The 19,913-nt window shown below is 52.0% G+C and overlaps 1 protein-coding gene and 1 long non-coding RNA gene across 4 annotated transcripts in view; one reads left to right on the top strand and one right to left on the bottom strand.

Annotated features, from left to right (window-relative positions):
- The window catches only part of TRPC7 (transient receptor potential cation channel subfamily C member 7), a 145,016-nt gene extending 135,937 nt beyond the window's left edge, over positions 1–9,079 (top strand). Inside the window, exons 11-12 of the mRNA XM_024125313.1 lie at positions 6,747–6,822; positions 8,789–9,079. Coding sequence (XP_023981081.1) covers positions 6,747–6,822; positions 8,789–8,958 — 246 coding nt within the window. The 3' untranslated portion in view covers positions 8,959–9,079. The remainder of the gene's footprint in view (positions 1–6,746; positions 6,823–8,788) is intronic.
- On the bottom strand, positions 1,744–18,742 carry LOC102994073 (uncharacterized). 3 transcript variants are annotated; one of them, XR_008618132.1, is made up of 5 exons: positions 18,470–18,742; positions 10,112–10,211; positions 9,665–9,752; positions 8,241–8,369; positions 1,744–3,020 (listed from the first exon to the last, which is right to left on the bottom strand). It is a non-coding gene; the product is annotated as an uncharacterized lncRNA (long non-coding RNA). The 3 variants fall into 3 exon arrangements; XR_008618131.1 differs by lacking the exon at positions 18,470–18,742 and adding an exon at positions 11,340–11,597; XR_448214.4 differs by lacking the exons at positions 1,744–3,020; positions 18,470–18,742 and adding exons at positions 4,771–4,805; positions 11,340–11,597.
- Between the last annotated feature and the right edge of the window lie 1,171 nt (positions 18,743–19,913).

Raw genomic sequence — 19,913 nt, 5'->3', positions numbered from 1 at the left:
CTAGAGCTCTGAGTAGGGGAGAGGGGAGGGAGATGAGGTCAGAGTCGCAATCAGGGGACTGGAGCAAGGTCAGGAGGTGGATTTTACTCTGATGTACCTAGGAAGGCAATGCGAGGAGTTTAACTTGGGGGAGGGAGAAGATGATAAAATTTTATTTATGTTTTAAGAAGACTACCTAGGGCTTCCCTGGTGGCGCAGTGGTTGCGCGTCCGCCTGCCGATGCAGTGGTTGCGAGTCCGCCTGCTGATGCAGGGGACACGGGTTCATACCCCGGTCCTGGAGGATCCCACATGCCGCGGAGCGGCTGGGCCCGTGAGCCATGGCCGCTGGGCCTGCGCGTTCGGAGCCTATGCTCCGCAACGGGAGAGGTCACAACAGAGGGAGGCCCGCATACCACAAAAAAAAAAAAAAAAAAAAAGAAGACTACCTAACTGCTATAATGAGAAGAGACCGGTGAGGACAGGAGTGGAAGCAGGGAGACCAGTGAGGAGGATGTGACAGTCATCCAGGTACAAGGAATGGCGACTTGGAGTGTGAGAAGGGTGAGGGAGAAAAACTGACTGACTCAATATACGTTTGGGATGCATCGCCAAAGGGACGTGATGCAAACCAGCGGGCGCGGGGTAGGGAGACGCAGGCACGCAGGATGGCTCCCAGGGATCTGTCTTAAGCAACCAGGTGGATATTGATGTCTTCGGTAAGCACCTGACCTTAGACTGCCAGCCAGCAGTCTGTTGCTATAAAAATTAGGAGAACTTTTATGCTTACAGATCTTGCTTTGCTTTTGGAAATTAATGCAAAATCTCTGTGTCCGTTTGCATCAGCCAGTGAGAAATGGTTATTACAGGTTATTGATTATAAAAGTGCAGGCCATTCTTTTCTTGCTTTCCCACTCCCAATGACCAGCAGTTTTACCCATGCTGACCATTTCCTATCAGATGTAAATCAGAAGCTGTCCTGAGTGTTCCTTCAGGCCAAGGTGATATGACCCTGGTGCCACCATCCCCGAGGGAGCCATTACAGACTTAGCATCTTCCAGACACAGGTCTCTAATTGAATCTCCATCCATATTTCAGAAGCTAGCTGTGCAGTTAGGAGGAGTTAAGTGTACAATTAAGAAACAGCTCATCCCCCGTAGTACTTATAGTTTTATCAGATGACATGGGCTAAAAATTGGCAAAGGGCAAGTCTTGTCTTTAACTGTGCACAACATTGGACCTGACCAGTTTGATCTGCTTTGATTTATTTTACAGGACAAATCCTTTGGTCAGGGGAAGGATTTTTATTTCTTAGCTTCTCAGAGAGAAGTTGAGATTATCTGTGCCACAGAAAAGATAGAAAACCCTAACAGGGGCTTCCCTGGTGGCGCAGTGGTTAAGAATCCGCCTGCCAATGCAGGGGACACAGGTTTGAGCCCTGGTCTGGGAAGATCCCACATGCCGCAGAGCAACTAAGCCCGCGAGCTACAACTACTGAGCCCGTGTGCCTAGAGCCCGTGCTCCCCAACAAGAGAAGCCACCGCAATGAGAAGCCCGCACGCCGCAACTAGAGAAAGCCCGCGTGCAGCAATGAAGACCCAATGTAGCCAAAAATAAAATAAATAAAATAAATTATTTAAAAAAAAAAAACAAACAGAAAGGAAAACCCTAATGGCTGAGGGAGAGATCTCTCCTGGGCTTCTGAGCAGAATCAGCAGCTGACATCAAGGAAGGCAGCTGGTGCGGTGAATGTCTATGCCCAGGATGAAGCCTTTGTGAACAGGCCATGTCCCACAGCAGTCTTGAGCACTCCCATTTCTGTCTTTCATCATCTGGCTGAGTCCCTGCAGCCTTCAGTCTCCCTGAGAGCTTCCTGCTGTGATTACACAGATTAGCCGGTTTGCAGCTTCAGGCTACTGATGGCCTGGGAAAGCAGGCTCACCCTGTATTTTGTGAATCCAGCAGGAAAGGCCTGGGGCGACTTATTCAAATCGACTTATTCAAATCGTTGTCACCAGAAAGAAGACAGAAAAACTGGGCCACTGGGCGTCAGAGGGAGAGGGCTGAGAGGACAGTGGATGGAGCAGAAAGCATCTTTTGCATTTGTACATCGCACCTTGCTCAGTCCTTCAAGGTCAAGTCTGGGCATCTTCCTGAGCTATCATCTGCTCAAATAGGAGTAAACGTTGAGTGGACACAAACAGGCAAGCTGGAGCAGACTAGACACTAGGGCATGTGAAAGAGGCAGGATCTGTAACCCCCACTGAACAGCTGAGGGAATGCAGCCTTCGTGGCAAAGGTCACGCGGATGGTTGAAGTGAGATCTGACTCAGAAGGGCACCCCTCCTGCACCCCATCACGCTGCCAGGGCACTGGCCCCTTACTCCTCTTCATAGTGTCGGAACCTGCCCTGTCTGTGTCTGACAGCCACTGGGAAGAGCACTGTCTGAGCCTGTGGGGAGGAAGCTAGGAACGGAAGGTGCTTTTGCTATCACGGGGCAGCAACCGGTACAGAACGAAGGATTTGGGCAGGGATCTAAAAATGGCTCAACCGATTTCTTGGGCCCACTGGTGGCCTTCCACGCTGTATTGCTTTCCTCTCAAAACAACTTCCCAAAGTGCCAAGAATGTGGGGAACCCAGTTCACGCCCTCTTGCTTACCATCCAGGTTGCACCCAGAGCCTTCATCTCTCGGAGCAAGTATGCTGTCAGCCTCTCGCTGTCGAGGTTCTGAGACATTCTGGAGCGATCCCGAGAAGATAAAAGCCCCGTCGTCGATACATGTGTAGTTGTTAAGCTTGTTTCCTTTGTGTCTCTAGTGGATCTGCTTGACTGCTCATCCTTAGCAGGTTGGGTGTTTATTTCAAGCTTGCCATTCCTTCAACTCTTTAGGACTCTCTGTTATAAGGGAAGGCAGTTCCTCCAAACTTCAGAGGCTCTCTGTGCTTTGCTTTTCTTAGGCTTCCAGGGGTCTGAATTGTCATTTTTCACAAAATTGCTTCCTTGCTTTTGTAATTTTTTTTTTTTTTTCCAATCTGGGCCCTGTGGACATGAGAACAAACAATGGAAAAAAACCATGATACCAGCAAAATGGCCAAAGTGTGCTTCCTATCAAAGCTACCCTTCACCTGTTCCAAGATCTGGCATGTCCACCTGTTGGGGTGTGTACAGACTTCATATACTCAGTCTCTGAGGATACATTTCATTCATGGGCAAAGCAGAAAAGCTGCATCACAAATGAATCGTAGAATCTAGGCACAGTCCATCACTGAAATAAGCCCCAACTTTTATGATGCAATCCCTTCCCCAAAGCCCAGCGGGGAGTCCTCTTTTTTGCCTTCTAGATGACCTTTTCTGTAGAGATTAAAGCCAACAGGATAGACAGCTTGCCAACGTTGATTTCTTCCATTCTGGGGTCTGATAAACCCCAGTTTAACAAATGACTTGTCCTGTGATCCATTTTGTCCATTCTCTTCCAAATGTTCCTCAACTTCTCTGTTCCTAGGTGGCAGCATTGTTTTCCTCTGGATGCTACTTGGTTTGCCATGTTCAGCATGTGTATTCTCTTCCTGTCTGTCTTCAGCTGCCCTGGCTGCACAGAGCAGTCCCTTCCATTCCCTCCTCACCAGCAGCAGCCAGAGGCCACCTGGCTCTTGGAGTCTGGGCAGGGGAACTGTGTGCCTCCCTGCCTGGATGTGGGTCTCAGTGTCACAACCATTCTTATCCATCGGGCACCTCAGTATTAGTTATTTTTCCTGAGTAAGATCACTGAATATACTCATCTCCAGTACTTGCTAAATGCCTCAGGGCAAAGTGGGCCAAGTTGGCACTGACAAGGGCGTGTTAATTTGGGGAAAGTTTATTATCTCCATGAAGTGAAAACTCTGTGGAAGATGGCCAGGAAGGGTCGCAAACTCATCACAAAGGACCATGCTTTTCCTCCACATAGTGAAGTAGGGGAGGCTTTTGACGTCCATATTTTCTGCAAACAGAGATCCTCTGTAGCATCCACGTTAAGAGAACTTTGGTCATTTTCTAACCATTTCAGCCTTGCTAGGGACGAGACTGGCATCTTGCTCCCACAGATCCCAAGTGGTCTAACATGCATATGCCAGAGGGGAGGCTAGGTCCTCATCAGAGCATGAAGTCTCTAAGTAACCAACAGGTGGTCACACTGTTATCCCTTAAGGTACATGTTACTCCTGGGAGTGAACTGGGGTACGGAGGAAGGTTAGAGGGTCCCTGCATGTCTGCTGTGCTCACGTGATTCTGCTTCCACATTAAACCTCTAAAATCCTAATCTGTGGTGAGAGGCTTAAAAGCAAACCCTTGCTGCTCTTCCCTTGGAGCTGCAGGTCTGCAGAAACCACAGCTCAGATCAAGCATGCCAGGGTTCAAGAGCAAGCCTCGGGCATTTAGGACAATGACATACCAGTGACCCTCTTCTGCGGGCTAACAATCCATCCTCTGAAATCTAGCTGAGGCTTCTTCTTGCATAAAAGACTTGTGCTTTGTAAAAGACAGATTGGTACCCAGAAGTGGTCCAAGCCCCCTGTGACCAACAGGAGCCAGTTTCCTGCATCTCATCTCCAAAACCATCGTGCACTTAACTTTTTTCTGAAGCTTGGACAAAGCCCCAGCTTTGGTTTCCATTTTGGTTAAATCCCAGATCTGCCACTTTCTGGCTGTGTGACCCTGGAGAAGCCACCTCGCTCTCTGAGCCTCAGTGACCTCATCTGTAAATGGAGACGACAACCCCCATCTCACCTGGTTTCTGGGAGGATTCCATGAGGTCATTTTGTCAAGGAGGATCACACAACTCCTGGGCTGCAGGAAGTACTCAACAAATTTGTCTTAATAATAAACACATACTATGAAATCTTTTAAAGTCATCAGTTTAATCACATTGCACTAAAACACAATGTGCACATGAAGCCAGGAGGAGGACAGCTGCTGCCGTAGCTCTGAAAGGATTCTGCTCAGCCCCATCACAGAAAAGGGAGCTCTCCACTTCCATTCTCTGGCTTGTAATTTTACATCGTAAATATACAGTCTGTTTAATTGATGGATCCAGAAATGGAAGGACCTCTAATTCTTGACGTTTTCCTTTAAAAAGGCAACAAACTTTAACTAGGTCCCTTTGTCTTATGTCAGCCTGAAAGTTTGCGGTAGAATACTTCCAAATTTCTTATTCAGAAAGAATGTCAGATACTTGGGTATCTGGTTTGTTGGGGTTTTCCCCCCATAAGAACTGGTTCAGGACAAAGTTTATTTTGTTTTGTTTTTCCAGTTCAAAGTGAAAAGAGCATCACTGAGTCCCACAAAAGGCACAGATTCTTAAAACTTAGGTAACCTGCCTTGCTGACTACGAGAACATCAGTGAGAAATCTAGCGTTGCAGTTTAACCACCAACAGGACAAGACCCAGGCCTCTCACAGAAGGAGCACAGCATGAAGGCAACTCGCTAATGAACCGTCCAGCCTGGAATTAGAGCACGACCCAAACCACAGAGCCAAGCGGACCACCAGCAGGGGCTGAGGAGGGGCAGATGTGGCCCACATGAGCTGGCTCAGAGCTCAGTGTCCCAGGACACTGAATCGTGGAATCACAGGGCTGGAGACGCCTCCTTGGCCAGGTTGTCACCATTAAAGGCCCTGAGGGAACCACCAGTTGGTGATAATAATGAGATCAATCCTCCAGCTCTCTGCATCCCGGCAGCTCACTTCTCTTCTACTTGCAAGAAGCTTTTCCTGAGCCCAGGTAGTCAGAGAGAACTTAGCCACCTGCTTGACCTCACACAGCAAAGCTGGGGACAGAATTCGGGGCCCTTCAACCTAGCAAATGCCACCTCTGTCCCCTCGGTCCTCAGAGTGAGCAGGCCAGCCGGTCACCAGAAGGGATGCCAAGGAGCAGGGAATCCCCCCCTTCACGGTGCTGCTTGGCTCCTACAGATTCAGAAGGCTCGGCCACCGGAACATTTTTAAATCCTGCGATATCGCAGTAACCCTGGAACGACTAGCTGGCAAAATCCAAAGTTCACCGCCTGCGGTCTTTCTTACACTTGGCTCTATTCTTGGTGGCTCCTTAACTGTTTGTTCCTGCCTCCTTGGCTTATAGAATCTGCATAATAAGTGGGACCTCCAGCGTGACTCGACAGTGTGACAGTGTCGGGCGTGTGGTGAGACTTCAGGGAAGCGGTATCTTGGCCAACCCTCCCAAGGCTGTATCTGTCTCTGCCTCTGGTAGGAATTTTCCAAAGTACAGTGGACTGGTCCTCCGTGCCTGGTCCTGACTGTGGGCTAAGCAAACCTCCTCTCCTGCCCAGCAGCTTGGTGGAGGCAGCTCCAGCGGGGCTGGCCTGCTAAGATTTCCTTACTGCCCCGTAATCGCATCAGTTGTTGAAATACAAGAAAGTGTTTCAGAGCTCAGGCCCCGAGAAGAGGGCATGATGGGCTAAGGTCACAAAGGCCAGGGTAGAGGCAGGCCTAGGACCCTCAAGCAGTGCCCGTGGATCTCAGGTGATTCTGTCTCTCTCCGTGGCTGGGCCTTCTGCCACTGAGAGTACCCTGTTTTCACATCCCGGGCTCAGGTGGTATTGAATCCAGAGGTACTGGAACCTTCCCCACTAGGCAGGGCACCCCTCGAAAGTGAGGCATCAGAGAAGGGAGGATCCCCAGTGCCGACAGGCGCTCTGCAGGAGGGAAGGCACTCACACCTACAGCACACGAGCTGGGCTCGTTTGATCCCTTCCTTATGTTCACATTTCAGAAAATCATGAAACGGCTCATAAAAAGATACGTCCTGAAGGCCCAGGTGGATAGAGAAAATGACGAAGTCAATGAAGGTAAGCGATTGGATCCATTTGCCATAGGGCGGAAGCCAGACGTGGTCTCACCAGGCTAAAGTCAAGGTGTTGGCGGCGGGGCTACGTCCCTGTCTGGAGGCCCTGGGGTGGCTCGTTGGGCCGTTGGCAGAATTCAGGTCCACGGAGTTGTAGGACTGGGGTCTCTGTTCCCTGGCTGACCATCAGCTGGGGCTGCCCTTAGCTCTGACCTTAAAGCCGCCCCCCAGTCTTTGCATATAGAGCTTCCATCTCAGCACCAGCAACAGGGCGTGGAGCCCTGCTCACACGGTTGTTCTGCCTTGTGCAGTCACAGCTGCCGTGAGTCGGCCTCATGTCCCTGGAGCTCAGGATGGCCCCGGCCCCGAATTCTTCATCCCCTGAGCACACACACAGACAGCAGCAGACTGTACACCTCTTTCAGATTCTGCGGCAGCCCAGGTTCTAGCTAGCTCTGTCCTGTCTAACTTCCTGGCTCTCAGAAGCTACCAACCAGCAGTTTCTCAAAGAATCCCCCACCGATAAAAATGCGGATCTAGAGCCCACCCAGACCTAATGAATCGGCATGGCCTGGGGGTCTGCATCGTGATAAGGGTGGCAGATGCACACTGAAGCTTGCAAACTACATTATTTTCCCTGTGTGGGTTTCCAGTCTATTTTAAGCAGTTACTCTTAAATGAAAAGCAAATTACCATACACCAGGTAATCTTCATGAGAGACCTGGGACAAGTATTTGCTACCTGGAAAGAGCCTCCTCCAAGAGTGAAGGTATGAAGTCTCTCCCTTGCCAGGGCCCCAGGGGCCTCCCGAAGGAGCCTAGTCATTTAGTGACCCTCTGCTTCATCCTGGGACATCCACAGTGCGGCCTCAAGGTCAGCAATGACCGAATGACCCCGGGGCTGACACTGTCTAGAAGCCGAGCAGCAGTCCACCTACCCACCCCTACTGTTGGGTCTCGAATACAAAACTGCCGGGTGTCATGGCAGCCAGCTGCCCACAGTGTGTAACGTGATTGACAGGAATGTAACTGATTACAGAAGGTGGGGCTGCCCAGGTTCACGCCACTAGAATCACACCATGAAACTGGGGCTCAACGAAGCCCCCATGGAAAGAAAATAGGGGATGTATGCCTTTGTCCAAACTGGCCAAACTGTACCTTTAAGACCTCTGCGTCTTCTGTGTATAAGGCATACTTTAAAAACAGGTATGGCTAATGTGACCCCAGGCAGTGGACTCCCACTTGAGCCAAGTCCAGTATCTCTCAAACCAGGAGAGAACCTTTCGACTCCCCTTTGTGGTTAATAAGAAGATTCCCACAGCCCAGGCCCATGTGGATTTCTAACCACATGGTTCGCTGTGGAAAGAAGTGGAAGACCCTACCTGTGGTCCCTTGCTAAAGAAAGAGGAGAAGGCAGGCCTACCATGGTGCACTGGTGAGGGATGCTGCTTGCGTGGTCCGGACAGACCCTGCCCCTGCGAGGAGGCCTGGCTCCACAGCCGCAGTCACTGTGCTGAGCTGATCCCCTCAGACACTTGGGAGTTTCTCCTCCCTGAGACGACAGAACAAAACATGGAGCATAATGAGAAAAAAATGTTTCAGTTAACAAGGGTGTTGCTTTGAGTCTTGAAATCTGCTTCTAGTGGCTCCAAAACCAGCATTCTAACAATCATGATAAAATAGGTGTTAGCAGTTCACAACCCTGATCTTGATTCTTCCATCTACCTCAGACACCTAATGGAGAGCGTGACCACGAATGGGAGGAGAGGGGTCTTAAGCAGATGAATGGTCCTTCGTTGGTAGAAGCTGAATGGGATTTAGGTCAAAACAGAGCTCCCGTCCCCTCACCTCCACCCTTGGTGGGCTGGACCAGTAGCCTGACATTCTGTGGGAAGGATGCACGCCCCAAATGCCTATGGGATGAGCCCCTTCAGTGGGCTCATCTCACCGAAATCTCATTTGTCCTTGCAGGCGAACTGAAGGAAATCAAGCAAGATATCTCCAGCCTGCGCTATGAGCTTCTTGAAGAGAAATCTCAAGCTACCGGCGAGCTGGCAGACCTCATCCAACAGCTCAGTGAGAAGTTTGGAAAGAACTTAAACAAAGACCACCTGAGGGTGAACAAGGGCAAAGACATTTAACAGCCTGCATCGGCACCTGTGACTTCTACCAGCATTCCAAGGCCAGGTGGGATGCCCTGGCCACCAGCCTGGTGGGGAAGGGCCTGGGCCACTCCTCTAGGACTCTAAGGGGACCAACTGGCTCTGTCCTGACCAGCCTTGCTGACATCTGCAGCCCAGTGGCCTGCCTGGACCCAGAACTGTTGTGAATCTAGGCTGTTGGGTGAGAAACTGGACCACAGGACGAGGGGAGGAAGTTCCCCCCCCGATGCATGTGACACCTTCAGTCCAGTCACAGTGACATATGTCCCTGTGACCAACGCAGGAAAAGGCCATCTCGGATGCACACTCGTGCCCTCCTACTGCACACGGACTGCAGCGCTGTCTGCATCCAGGAATCCATCCTGGATGGCTCATGGCTCATGAGGCCATCATGCCTCATCCCATGCAGCCCTGCTCACTCCCTCCCTGCCACCCACATACATCCAAAGGAACTGGGAGGTGACCTGTGATCTATTCTTAAGTGCCAGATGAGAACACAGATAGCCTAATAGCAAAATCGCTCTATTTGTTTATATAAAAAAGTTTAAAAATCCTAAATCAAAAATTGTACTGTAGGTAGCACTGTTCAGAGAACAATGACAAAATCCAAATGATGTATTTTTACCTTTATTAAAATTATCTTGTATTTACTATTTTTACCTGAAATTGAAAGAAATAAAATTACCTCATGATAGCCTGGGGAGCCTCTGTGGATGCGCTGCCCTCCTGTTGTCCTGCGTCCTCTCTGGAGGTGGCCTTGGGCATCTGCTGCTCTGGGAGGAGAATAAGCAAGTGGGAGGGGGCAGGTACCAACCATGGGAGTCACGCAGCCAGGACCCCCACCTTCAAGCGTCTCCTCCTGTGCCCAGACCTAGTGACCCCAACCTCCCCAAGGTCAGGAAGGAGGCAAAGGAAATGGTGAGGGAAGCGGAACATTTTCTCCCATCCCACCTCTCCCGCTCTCCCCCTGAGTGGCAGGGGAAGGGGGAGCCTGATGAAAGGAGCCTAAAATCTTTCCAGAGGGGCCTAGGTGTGAGTAGGGAGAGCAGCCACCAGAGGGCGCCCCAGTCCTGAGCAACGCCCATTCTGAGCGGACTAGAGGAGATGCCACTGGGCCCCAAGGATCACTTACTAGTAACACCAGCGGAAAGTGCTGAGTGAGCACTTGCTGTGTACCAGGCACTGTGCTGAGGGCTCTGCATGCATCAGTCCACTGAACCCTCAGAGCAACCCTATGAGGAGGAAGAAGATCAGGTCACAAATTCAGATGCCTTGCAGACAACCTGGATGGGCCGAACAGGTGTGTGCACGTACATGTGCGTATATGAGTGTTTTCTACATGCATATGTATGAGGAGACTTGTGTTTTGTGATATGCAGTGTATCTTCAGAGATAAAATTGTTTACTTAACTCTGCTCTAAGAAAAGTGCAGATCAACTGGGGTGATAAACAGAACTGAATTGGTCCCAGCATTGAGGTGGCGGGAAGTGGCCATGACAACCCAGACAGCCACGCCCTACCTAAAGCGGGCATAGACACCGAGCCCAGCTAATTGTTGCCATAAGGAATGCAGGCCCAGTTTTGCCAAATCTTCCCCATTTCTAGGGGGAAAAAAGCCCACATTTGTTGGACCCTGGCAGCCAAGATGGGTGACTGGAGAAGTTGCCCTGAAATGTGACTCCAGCAAGTTGCCCTGAGCACACCCAGTGCTCAGAAAGAGGAAGCAGAGGCGTCCGACAGGGATCGGGGGCACATGTATGTGCGGGGGCCTTACAGACGTAAAATCTGGTCCAGGAGTTTTTCACCTGGGGTCTATGTGAGGGTCCATGGATGGATTTCAAAGAACCTGCAAATCCTGAAGTGCCCATCAGATTGTGAGCTCGTCTTTGTGAGGGTGCGTTGTTATGGAGAGAATACCCGCAGCTTTTCTCAAATGCTCATCCATGCTCCACCCTCCGCCCCCGAAAGCCTGCAGTTGATGACTGAATCCCTTCAGCAGAATTTCCCGAGCCCCTTGCAAAGTATCGGGGATGAGACACATATGTGTCCAGTGGGGGATAAATCAACTACCCTTTCCACAAAGCACATCAGCCTCCCTAACCAGGGGACAAATTACCAACACTTGTGGAAGATTTTCTTTCAGATCCCTCACTTATCATCAGAATGCTAATAAACATTTCTAAGATGCATTATTCAATTTCCCTATCTGCCTTCTACCAGAGGCAGCTGGCAACCCTATTTTTCAAATCCTGGGGTGCCCTTTTCCTATCAAACCCAAGTCTCCAATTTGCGCCTTAAGGAGATAAAGGAAAACAAGTTCCACTAAATAACTGAAAACTGGGAACGAAAACTAGCCGCACCCGTTAGGCTCTGGCTCTGCCACGTCTAGGGGGGTGACGGTAGTCCAGGAATGGATTCATGGCTGCCAGATGGATGTAGAGGAGGGGAGGGATGTCTCTTTCATGGAAAGCTGTTGGAGAGGCCTTGGCACTGAGGGCTGGCAGAGCTGTCAGCCTGGAGCCGGGGGCAGGCGCTTAGTGGTTTTCCAGGCACTGACAACCTCCTTCACTTTCTCCCATTTCCTTGGCTTCTGTGGAATTAGCCAGGCAGGAGAAGCAGTTCTTGGAGACACAAAACAGGAGACAGAGGAATGGGGTCTGGGAAAGGCACAAGTACAGAGAGGGGGAGGAGAAAGGGCCCAGGCCCCCCCAGACTCACACTTCCCAGAGCACCCGATCCATCCCCTCACAGCCCTCTAAGCAACAGTCATTGTTTAGTCTGTAACTTTCGTGTATGCTTGTAACCTGTCTCCCAGCGCTTGTGGGGCTCCAGAGAGGCAGCCCTGTCCAGGTTTCTGGGTAACCAGTGGTTAAGCATCAAGGTCTCCAGCGACTTGTCCCCTTCCGATGGTTCCTAGTAGGACCTGACAGATCCTAGCAACACTTCCTGGGCAAAAACGCCCCATTAGTACCCAGAGCTATTTCTGAAGGAGGAGAGCTCACACAATTGAGAAAGCACAGCCGGCCTCCTCTGTTCATCACAGATCACCTCCCTCCGTCCCAAGGAGGCCCAGGAGACAAAACACTGGCCAAAGCAGCCCAGGCCGAAGGGGATTCCCTAACCTGGGTGCGACTCTGCAAATGTTCCTCCCAGTGGCCGCAGGCCTGGGAAGCCCGTGACAGACACCTCCAGGTCCACTTGCTTCAGGGAGCCTGAGACACCTTGTCCCACTCAGGAGCTCAGCCTCCATTGTCTGGTTAAAAATAAGCGGGCTCACGGCCTGTCACTCCTGAAAGCACTCATTAATGCTTCTGTAAAGGGTAGAGCCTGAGGCTCTGGGGGGCTGACAGGAATTAGGAGTTTTGATCCCGCTGTGGCAGGGAGGCCACACCCCATTCTATGTTTATCCCATCCCTTCCTCTTATCCCTTGAAGGGTGATCTACTAGCGAGAAGGGACTCCAGTAGAAGCACGCGGACGTCAATCAACCCAGGCTGGTTAACCAGGCAGCAAAGCCCCTTCCGCCCTCTCTGCAGACACTGCAAGCCTCCGAGGTTCCCCAGCCTCAGAGCAGAGGCCGCCTGGCTGGCTCTTCCTAGGTAAATAAGCCAAGTTTCTCCCTTTGCTTTCCCACCGCGGTCAAGCCACAGGGATGTCCCAGGCCCTTTACTTCAGGGAAAAAATGAAAGAGACGCAGGGAAAAAAGAAAGGTGTCTAGGTCTTGGGTTCCCAAAGGCCTGAGTCTTTAAAGAAGAGAGAGGATTGAGGAAAGAATCAAAACGTTTGAGAGAAGCGGTGTTTGAGGAGCTAGGGCTCTCCCCTACCCAGCCCTGCTTCCCTCAGAGGGGGCGGGAGAGGGATGAAGGGGAGGACCTGAGAGCTGAGAGGCCAAGGCAGCCTGGCCCTGCCTGCTCAGGGCCATAGAGATGCGACCACAGCTGGAAGGCCAGGTCCTCACCCAGCCGCCCTCCATAGGCATCCAGGGAGGCAGGAGGAGGAGGGGGAAGGATGGGGCTCCCCGGAGCAAGCGGGACAGGCGTGGAGGGCACTCTCATTACAGTACGATTAAAACGTGTGGATTCCACGTCCTCAGAGTGTCTGCATCAGGAATAACTGGGCCCAACGAGCCCATCAGCTGTGCCCACTGACAGATGAGGCCGCGGGACCCCTGGCACTGACCCCACACGCTCCCAGGCCAGCGGCCTCCCGTCCCAGCAGAGCGCTGGGGAAGCAGAAGGCCAGAGAAGGCCTTGTATATGCAAATAAAAGCGTGCCAGGACCCGTTCAGGTGTCTGAGTGCAGACTCAACACTCACAGGGTAGATAGCACTGCTAACTGTGCCGCTTCCACCCACCCACCCACCTCCAGGGCCCTGTGTGCTCGTGGATAAAGCAAAGGAAGCCAGGACAGGCAGGAGTGGGGCTGGGGAGGGCATGAGCGTGCAGGCTTTGTACTGGCTGTGACCCCTCTTTGGATGGAAACAGATCTCACCCCAACCTCAACACAACCTACCAGAGTGCCCCGTGCCCCTGAAACCAACACAACCACAAGCCGGGCGATCACATGCCTGCCCTGAGATTGATATCTATGTGCACACTGAGAAAGAGAGATCTTTCTTTCCAGTAGGGTTGCTGCACAGGGGAATGTGAATCTGGGACACCAGTAGACCCCTCCCTGCCACACAGACAGGCTGTCTGCAAATGAGGTCACAGATGAGAAATTAAGGAGAGGGAAGAAGTAAAGGTCGGAGGGGAGTGGGGAGAGGAGAAAAAAAGAGGGAGAAGAAAGGTGGAGAGGGGGAGCTGTGCCACATTCTCACCCCTGATGCCCTTCTTCCTGAAGCTCTTCCTACATCTGAGGAACTGTTCCAGAAGGCTTCTCAGCTTTGCTGCCAAATAAAGTCTCATGTTTGTTGATGCTAGTTTCCACTGGGTTTCTGGATGTCATTTACATCCTCAGAATCCTGATGAACACAGAAATGACTCCAGGACTTATTTGCCCCATCCTCCCCCTGGGGCTGTTTTGCATTTCTGTAGTTAGAGGAGCAAGGGCCAGAAACTGTCAGGGTTATTCTTCTTGAGACTCTAAAGAAGACACAGTGAGTGATGGTATCAAGCTGGTTAAACTGTTCAAGAGTGAATCCACAAGACACTGGACATACTGGCTGCTCTGGGGCCCAGGTGATGGGTGCAGCTCAGGACCGGGAGAGGACTCTTCTCCCTGATCCGCCCAGGCTCCAGTTCTGGAAGGATACAGAATTGGCACCCTCGGCACTTCTGTGATGGTCAGTGGCCCCAGTGAGGCACCTCTCAACAGCTTTGCCAGCAGTTAGTAGTGGGGAGACCAAGGGGGGCCAAAGCAGAAAGCGGGACAAGGCAGCGGGCATAGTGACTACAGTTATCACCCTTGTTTAGGTGGCTAACCACTCAGAAACCCCCCAAATAACCAGAAAACAGTTTGAGGATAACCAATTTCTGGCTGATGAGGTTCCTGCTCTAGATAGGAAATGTAGCCTTACTTGTAGGTGCAGGCTGGTGAAGTGGACTATTCAAGTCACATAAATAACAGTACAACTCAATATTGGATTGGGGGGACTTGTGCTGCTTTCGGTGAGCTTAGGTCATTGAGAGTAGCATGAATCCCAGCAGCCGTACCAGTGACCCACAGGGTTTTCAGACTGGTGGTGCTGGGGGAGCAGTGACCACCCCAGACCGGAGCTGGGTCAGCCTCCTCGAGGGAGGAGGTAACTCCTGATCCCTTCAAGGATACAACAGAACAGAGCCCCAGGGTTTCACTCTCAGCTCCAATCAATCACAAGACAGACACCCCAGCAAACCACAGCCTCTGGTGGCTCCCCAGCCTGCAGAACTAAGTTAGAAGCCCCCAAGGCCTGTGGAGCCTGGCTGAAGGTGAACGTTCTGAGAGCCTAGCTGCTTTTTCAGACACGTCTTCACGTAAAGATGCTCACAGCATCATCACTGTCTGTCACAAGCAGCATGAACAGAATGTGTATTCTGAGCCTCAGCAAAGGCCATCGGGCTGGGGGCCCAGAGTGTCTCATGATGTCCCCCTCCAAAGACACACGGATGTGTTCCTGCGCCCTGGGACTTCCGAGCCTCCAGGTGAAAGGCAGCGACTCAGAGGTGAGCGATTCCCATTGTGCTGAGGCTGCAGCGAGAGGCTGGTACAGATCAGTATTCTAGTCACTCTGGACACATCCTCAATTTTTCCCCCAAAGGGTAGAAATACCATTTTGCTGATTCTTAAAGACCCTCCAGTCTGTCCTCTCCCTGCATACATACATATGACATGAAAGATTCAGCCTGAGGTGAAACAGATGGGACCTCTTCCAGAAAACGGAGCTGAAGGCTTGAGACAAAAGCCCAGATGTGTGAGGAAACCAAGGGAACTGTCACTCCCCACACAGCCCAGGTGCACATCTACCCACAGGGTCCCGGGCCAGGTGCCCGCAACTCTGAAGAGACCCGAGGCACGCCAAGACCCCGCTGGGTCACCCCCGGTGCCCACCACTTGGTCAGAGACATGAGGAGAGGGGTCTGGAGGTGAAAACGGGATCTGGCTCCCAGCACTCTCCAGCCAGAGGAGGCAGGGCTCCTCACACACTGTCACACGGGTCCCCTGGTGGCAGAGACCTGAGGCAACCCAAGCAAATGTGAAGAGTGACAAGGTCTGTGGCGCCATCTTCATGGAGCCTGGGAGCCTGTGCAGGGGCTCCCACAGGCCTCTCCGGAGGCCACCCCCAGAAAGAGACGGCCAGAACTGACGTGCAAGAGGCAGCACGCGTGTGCAGCTGTGCTACTGCAGAAAGTAATAGAGAAACTGCTTACCTGCCAGGCCTCTGAGTCTCCTCCGTACAGGCTGTAGTCGCCCAGGGACAGAAGCCACCGTTGGCACAGAGCATAGGAGTGGGAGTCTCTGGAACTTCCCCAAGTCACACCCCAGGCCTCCAAGCCCAGCAACACTGGTGCCAGTGGAAAGAGAGCAGGTGAACACAAGCCTGGCTGCTGCCCTCTTCTATGATGTACGGGGGTGACTTCCCAGGAAAGAAAGTGAGGTTGTGGGGAATTAGCACGTCAGGGGCCCCCAGGACGCCTGCCTCAGGGGCCGCCTGCCTTTGCTTCTTCCCCTCCCACGTGGACGCTGGGCTTGGTCCTGTGACTCAGGGGTCCAGCTGAGTACCAGCAGTGGCTCCATAAGCATGGGCCCGTCCTCGTGGTAGGTGGCTGCTACATCGTGGAGGAGCTCGGCTGCACAACTCACTGTGCAGACGCCGTGTGGAGAGAAACCTGGGAGGACGAGAAGCCTCTGGCCCTTTCCAGTGGAGCCAAGCTCCCCACTGAGCGCAGGCTCGGCAGTGGGTCAGCAGCACGGGGAGCGGAACCTCCCAGCTGAAGCCTGTCAACCACAGAATCACGGGAAACAACAGAGTGTTGTTTTAAGACGCTAAGTTTGGAGGTGGCGTCTCACCCAAGCAGTAGATAACTCAAACAGAGGAACCGAAGCATGGTCTCCCCACCAGAGGAGAGGAATCTTACCCATTCACCCCAAGAGAATGACTTACTCCTGGGGCCTCAATCAACAGCCCAAGAACGCAAGTCAGCAAGTGTTAATGAAGCCACAGTGTGGGTTCCCATCTACCCAGGTCAGTTTTGCTCCACCTGGGAAGAAATCCTGTTTCTGTCCACCAACAGAAACCAACAAAACCGCTCTGGCCATCTTGTGGAAGGAGGCAGGCTTTGCTGAACAAGCTGAATGCAGCCAGTCAACGAAGCCAAGCCCTCAGCTGGGAGTGGTTAAGTAGATTTGTGAGATTTTTAATAAGCGTGGTGGACAGTACAGAGGCGATGTCACAGGACAGTCAGTGAATCATTGCCTAGCAGGCACAGATAACCCTCCCTTCGATTCCCAGCCTTACAGCTCTCAGAGCACTTTCACATCCCTTACCTCACTTAATTAAAACAACAACCCAGCCAGGTGGGCAGGGCAGGATTTGTTATCCTCTTTGCACAGAAAGAGTTTATGCAATGCAAGGGTCCCATTGAGTGGAAGTTCAACCCCCGGGGCCCCTGAGCGTGGTGAACGGGACTGGGTGCAGGGTGGGTGCCCATGAACACAGGTGAATGGGAGGGGTGCCCTTCGGCTGGACAACATGTGTAGAAGCCCTGTCCTGGTAGGCAGCCTGGGGCAGGAGGGACAAGCCTTTCAGAGCATTTCTCAGTGCAGTCCTAGGACTCCCTGCCTCAGAATCCCCGGGGACACTTGCTGATAATGTAGATTGCCAGACAGGGAGTGGAGCCTAGGAATCTATATTTTAAGATGCTCCTGATGGTCGACTGTATTTGGACACCATTGCTACAGAAGTCCCCTTGTCAAACAGTATAGTTACCAAGTTGCTTGACTGATGGGCACTCGTGGTCTAGTGCTCTTGCTAGCTCTCTTGTCTTCACCAAGGTGAAGTTTTGGAAGGATGTGTAAAATTTGGACATGTAGAAAAGATGAGGGATAAAGAATTGGAAGCACTAAGAAAAAAAGTAGGGATGGGCAGCTCAACCCCACTCTATCCTATGTTGCATAACCATTATCAAACAGCATCATTATGAAGAGAAAACACAGTAGAGGGACCGGAAACACTAACAGGGGCTGGGGTAATAACATTCTCCAGGGATGGCCTTGTTTGGATTTGGTGTCTTGTTTCCTGGACGTGAGGAAATGTCATGCCTGCACGGGGGCACAGGCAGAGAGCTCCCTCTGTCCTGGGATCTTAGGGCTCACCTGGAGTCAGAGAGCAGAGCCCTGAGCAGACAAGCTGCCCCAGTGAGGACAGCAAGCTTCCTGGATGTCCTGGCATTGGATCACCTGGGAGGGACCCCTCATCCCTCCATCTCCTCCATCCCCACCAGGCAGTTTCTGCCAACAGAGATGGCAGGGAGAAAGCTCCAAGCTCCCACCAGGCTGAGCAAGTTGGCTGGGGGTCGGGGGGAGGTCCATTTCTCTTCCCACCACAACTAATTGTGGGGGGGGGGGCTGGGGGGAGAGAGGGGAAAGACACACGGCTGAGATCCATCTTTTATTTTTATCACCCTTTCCGACTCTGTGATAGAATGAGCCACTTCCGTTGTGTATCAGGAAGAAATGTGCTGCTTAAGTGTTTGTAATTAGACCCAGGTAACTCGCTCTTTAATAATCAGCATGTTTCTCCCTCCAGCTCACTAAGCCTGCTGCTGCCACCGCTCTATTTCCATCCTGGCCCCCCTCCCAGGCGGGGATGCCTTAAAGGGGCCCACTGGCTTGTCATCTTTTCCCTTTCTCTCCAAATGGCCTGACGGGCCCACATGGGCCTTTCCGAGCAAGGGCTCTGAGGAGCCCAAGAAGCAGATTCTGGGAAAGGGTGTTATTTGGGAGTTTGGACTGTGGAAAGGCCCAGCCCACTCACCCTCTGGCTCAGCAGAGCCCAGCCTAGACCCTCCTACCTGGGGGGAGGAGAGACAATCTCCCCAACGCCAAAAATGATGAGAGTTATCTCTTCCACCCTGGCTGTCCTCTCAAGTGGGTGCAGAGAGGACGGGAAAGTGTCCTTGGTGACGGTGCTGTCGGTGTCATCGTGACTCCAGGACTCCTGACTAGGGCCGCTACCTTCCTGGGCTCCAGCCCCACCTTCAGCCAGTGCCTGCCAGGTCAGGGCAGGGAGGGGGCTCAGAGGGGCTGAAGGAAGCGTGATGGTTGAGGCACTTAAGGAACGAGGACCCCAGAGAGGGGAGAGAGATAAAAAAGCAAATTACAGTTTTTAAAACATTATTATTCTCATTTAAATAAGCAAACATGGTCACTGGGAAAATTTTCAAAAACCTCAGCACTCAAAAAGAAGAAAAAGAAAATTGCCCTTAATCCTACCATGCAGAGATCATTATTAGGAGGTATTTACTTATGGTTTTCTTTGCATATTATATCAGTCTTAATCCACAACCTCAAGTGGGTAAGAAATGTCCCGTTACTTTTCCATGAGTCGATTTCTGCAAGGATCCTGCCCCTGAAGTGGTAGAAATCTCAGTTCCAAGTCCCCACACCTACTCTCCTGGCCCTGAGCTAAATTCTGCGGAATGAAGGTGGGTGGTCCTCCCTGCACTGGCGTCCACCACCGCTGTTCTCTCTGCTTCTGAAAGGTCAGCCCTGCAAGTCCCTGCTACACAGACCCTCATTCCCCTCCAAAAGACGTCCTCAGGCACGGCCTGCCACTCTCATGGCCTCCTTGGAGCACTGGCACAGAAGCCCTCCTCCGTCTCCCAACCACTGTAGAGCCAGAGGAAGCTAGCTGTGCCCGCCTCCCCACCGGCACTTCCACATATGCTAAGGTGAGCTTGCAAGAGTTATTCTACCGCCTCGCACCCGGTGGGGCTGGGGGAGCCATCCACACTCTGGGGGCTTCTGCCTCCCTAGGGCTCTACCCAAGAAAGCTGTTTATTATCTCCCTCTGCACCCTGTTCCCCCAAACCCTCTGCGTTTCTGTTCTCTGTTCCAAAGGCTAAAATCTGCCCTTGCCCTGGCAAGCAGAAAGGCACCTTCTCACAATTCACCCACAGGTGCCATATGTGCCAGCCACAGCCCTGCCCTTACTCATCATGTCTTGTTCCAAACTTTACACCAAGGCCTAGACTATTGGTACTCAAAAACCAGTAATTTGACTCCTTTGTTAAATCTGTCATCCCTTCCCTGAGGCAGTTAATGTTGGCCAGTCTGACTGCTGTCTGCCTGCAAGCAAGGATCACAGGTGTCAGGGCACACAGGAGGACGCCTTGGTCAGTGCTTGAGGACATATCTCACACACACACACACACACACACACACACACACACACACACACAAAAACACGCACGCGCACTCCCAACTCCAAATGCTAGATTCAAATCTTCGGGGTTG

This window comes from Physeter macrocephalus, chromosome 8 (genome assembly GCF_002837175.3).
Source record: "Physeter macrocephalus isolate SW-GA chromosome 8, ASM283717v5, whole genome shotgun sequence".
In the NCBI taxonomy this organism is placed as follows: Eukaryota; Metazoa; Chordata; class Mammalia; order Artiodactyla; family Physeteridae; genus Physeter; species Physeter macrocephalus.
Note: the sequence above shows the minus strand (reverse complement) of the source record. Positions and strands in the feature narration are given on the sequence as shown.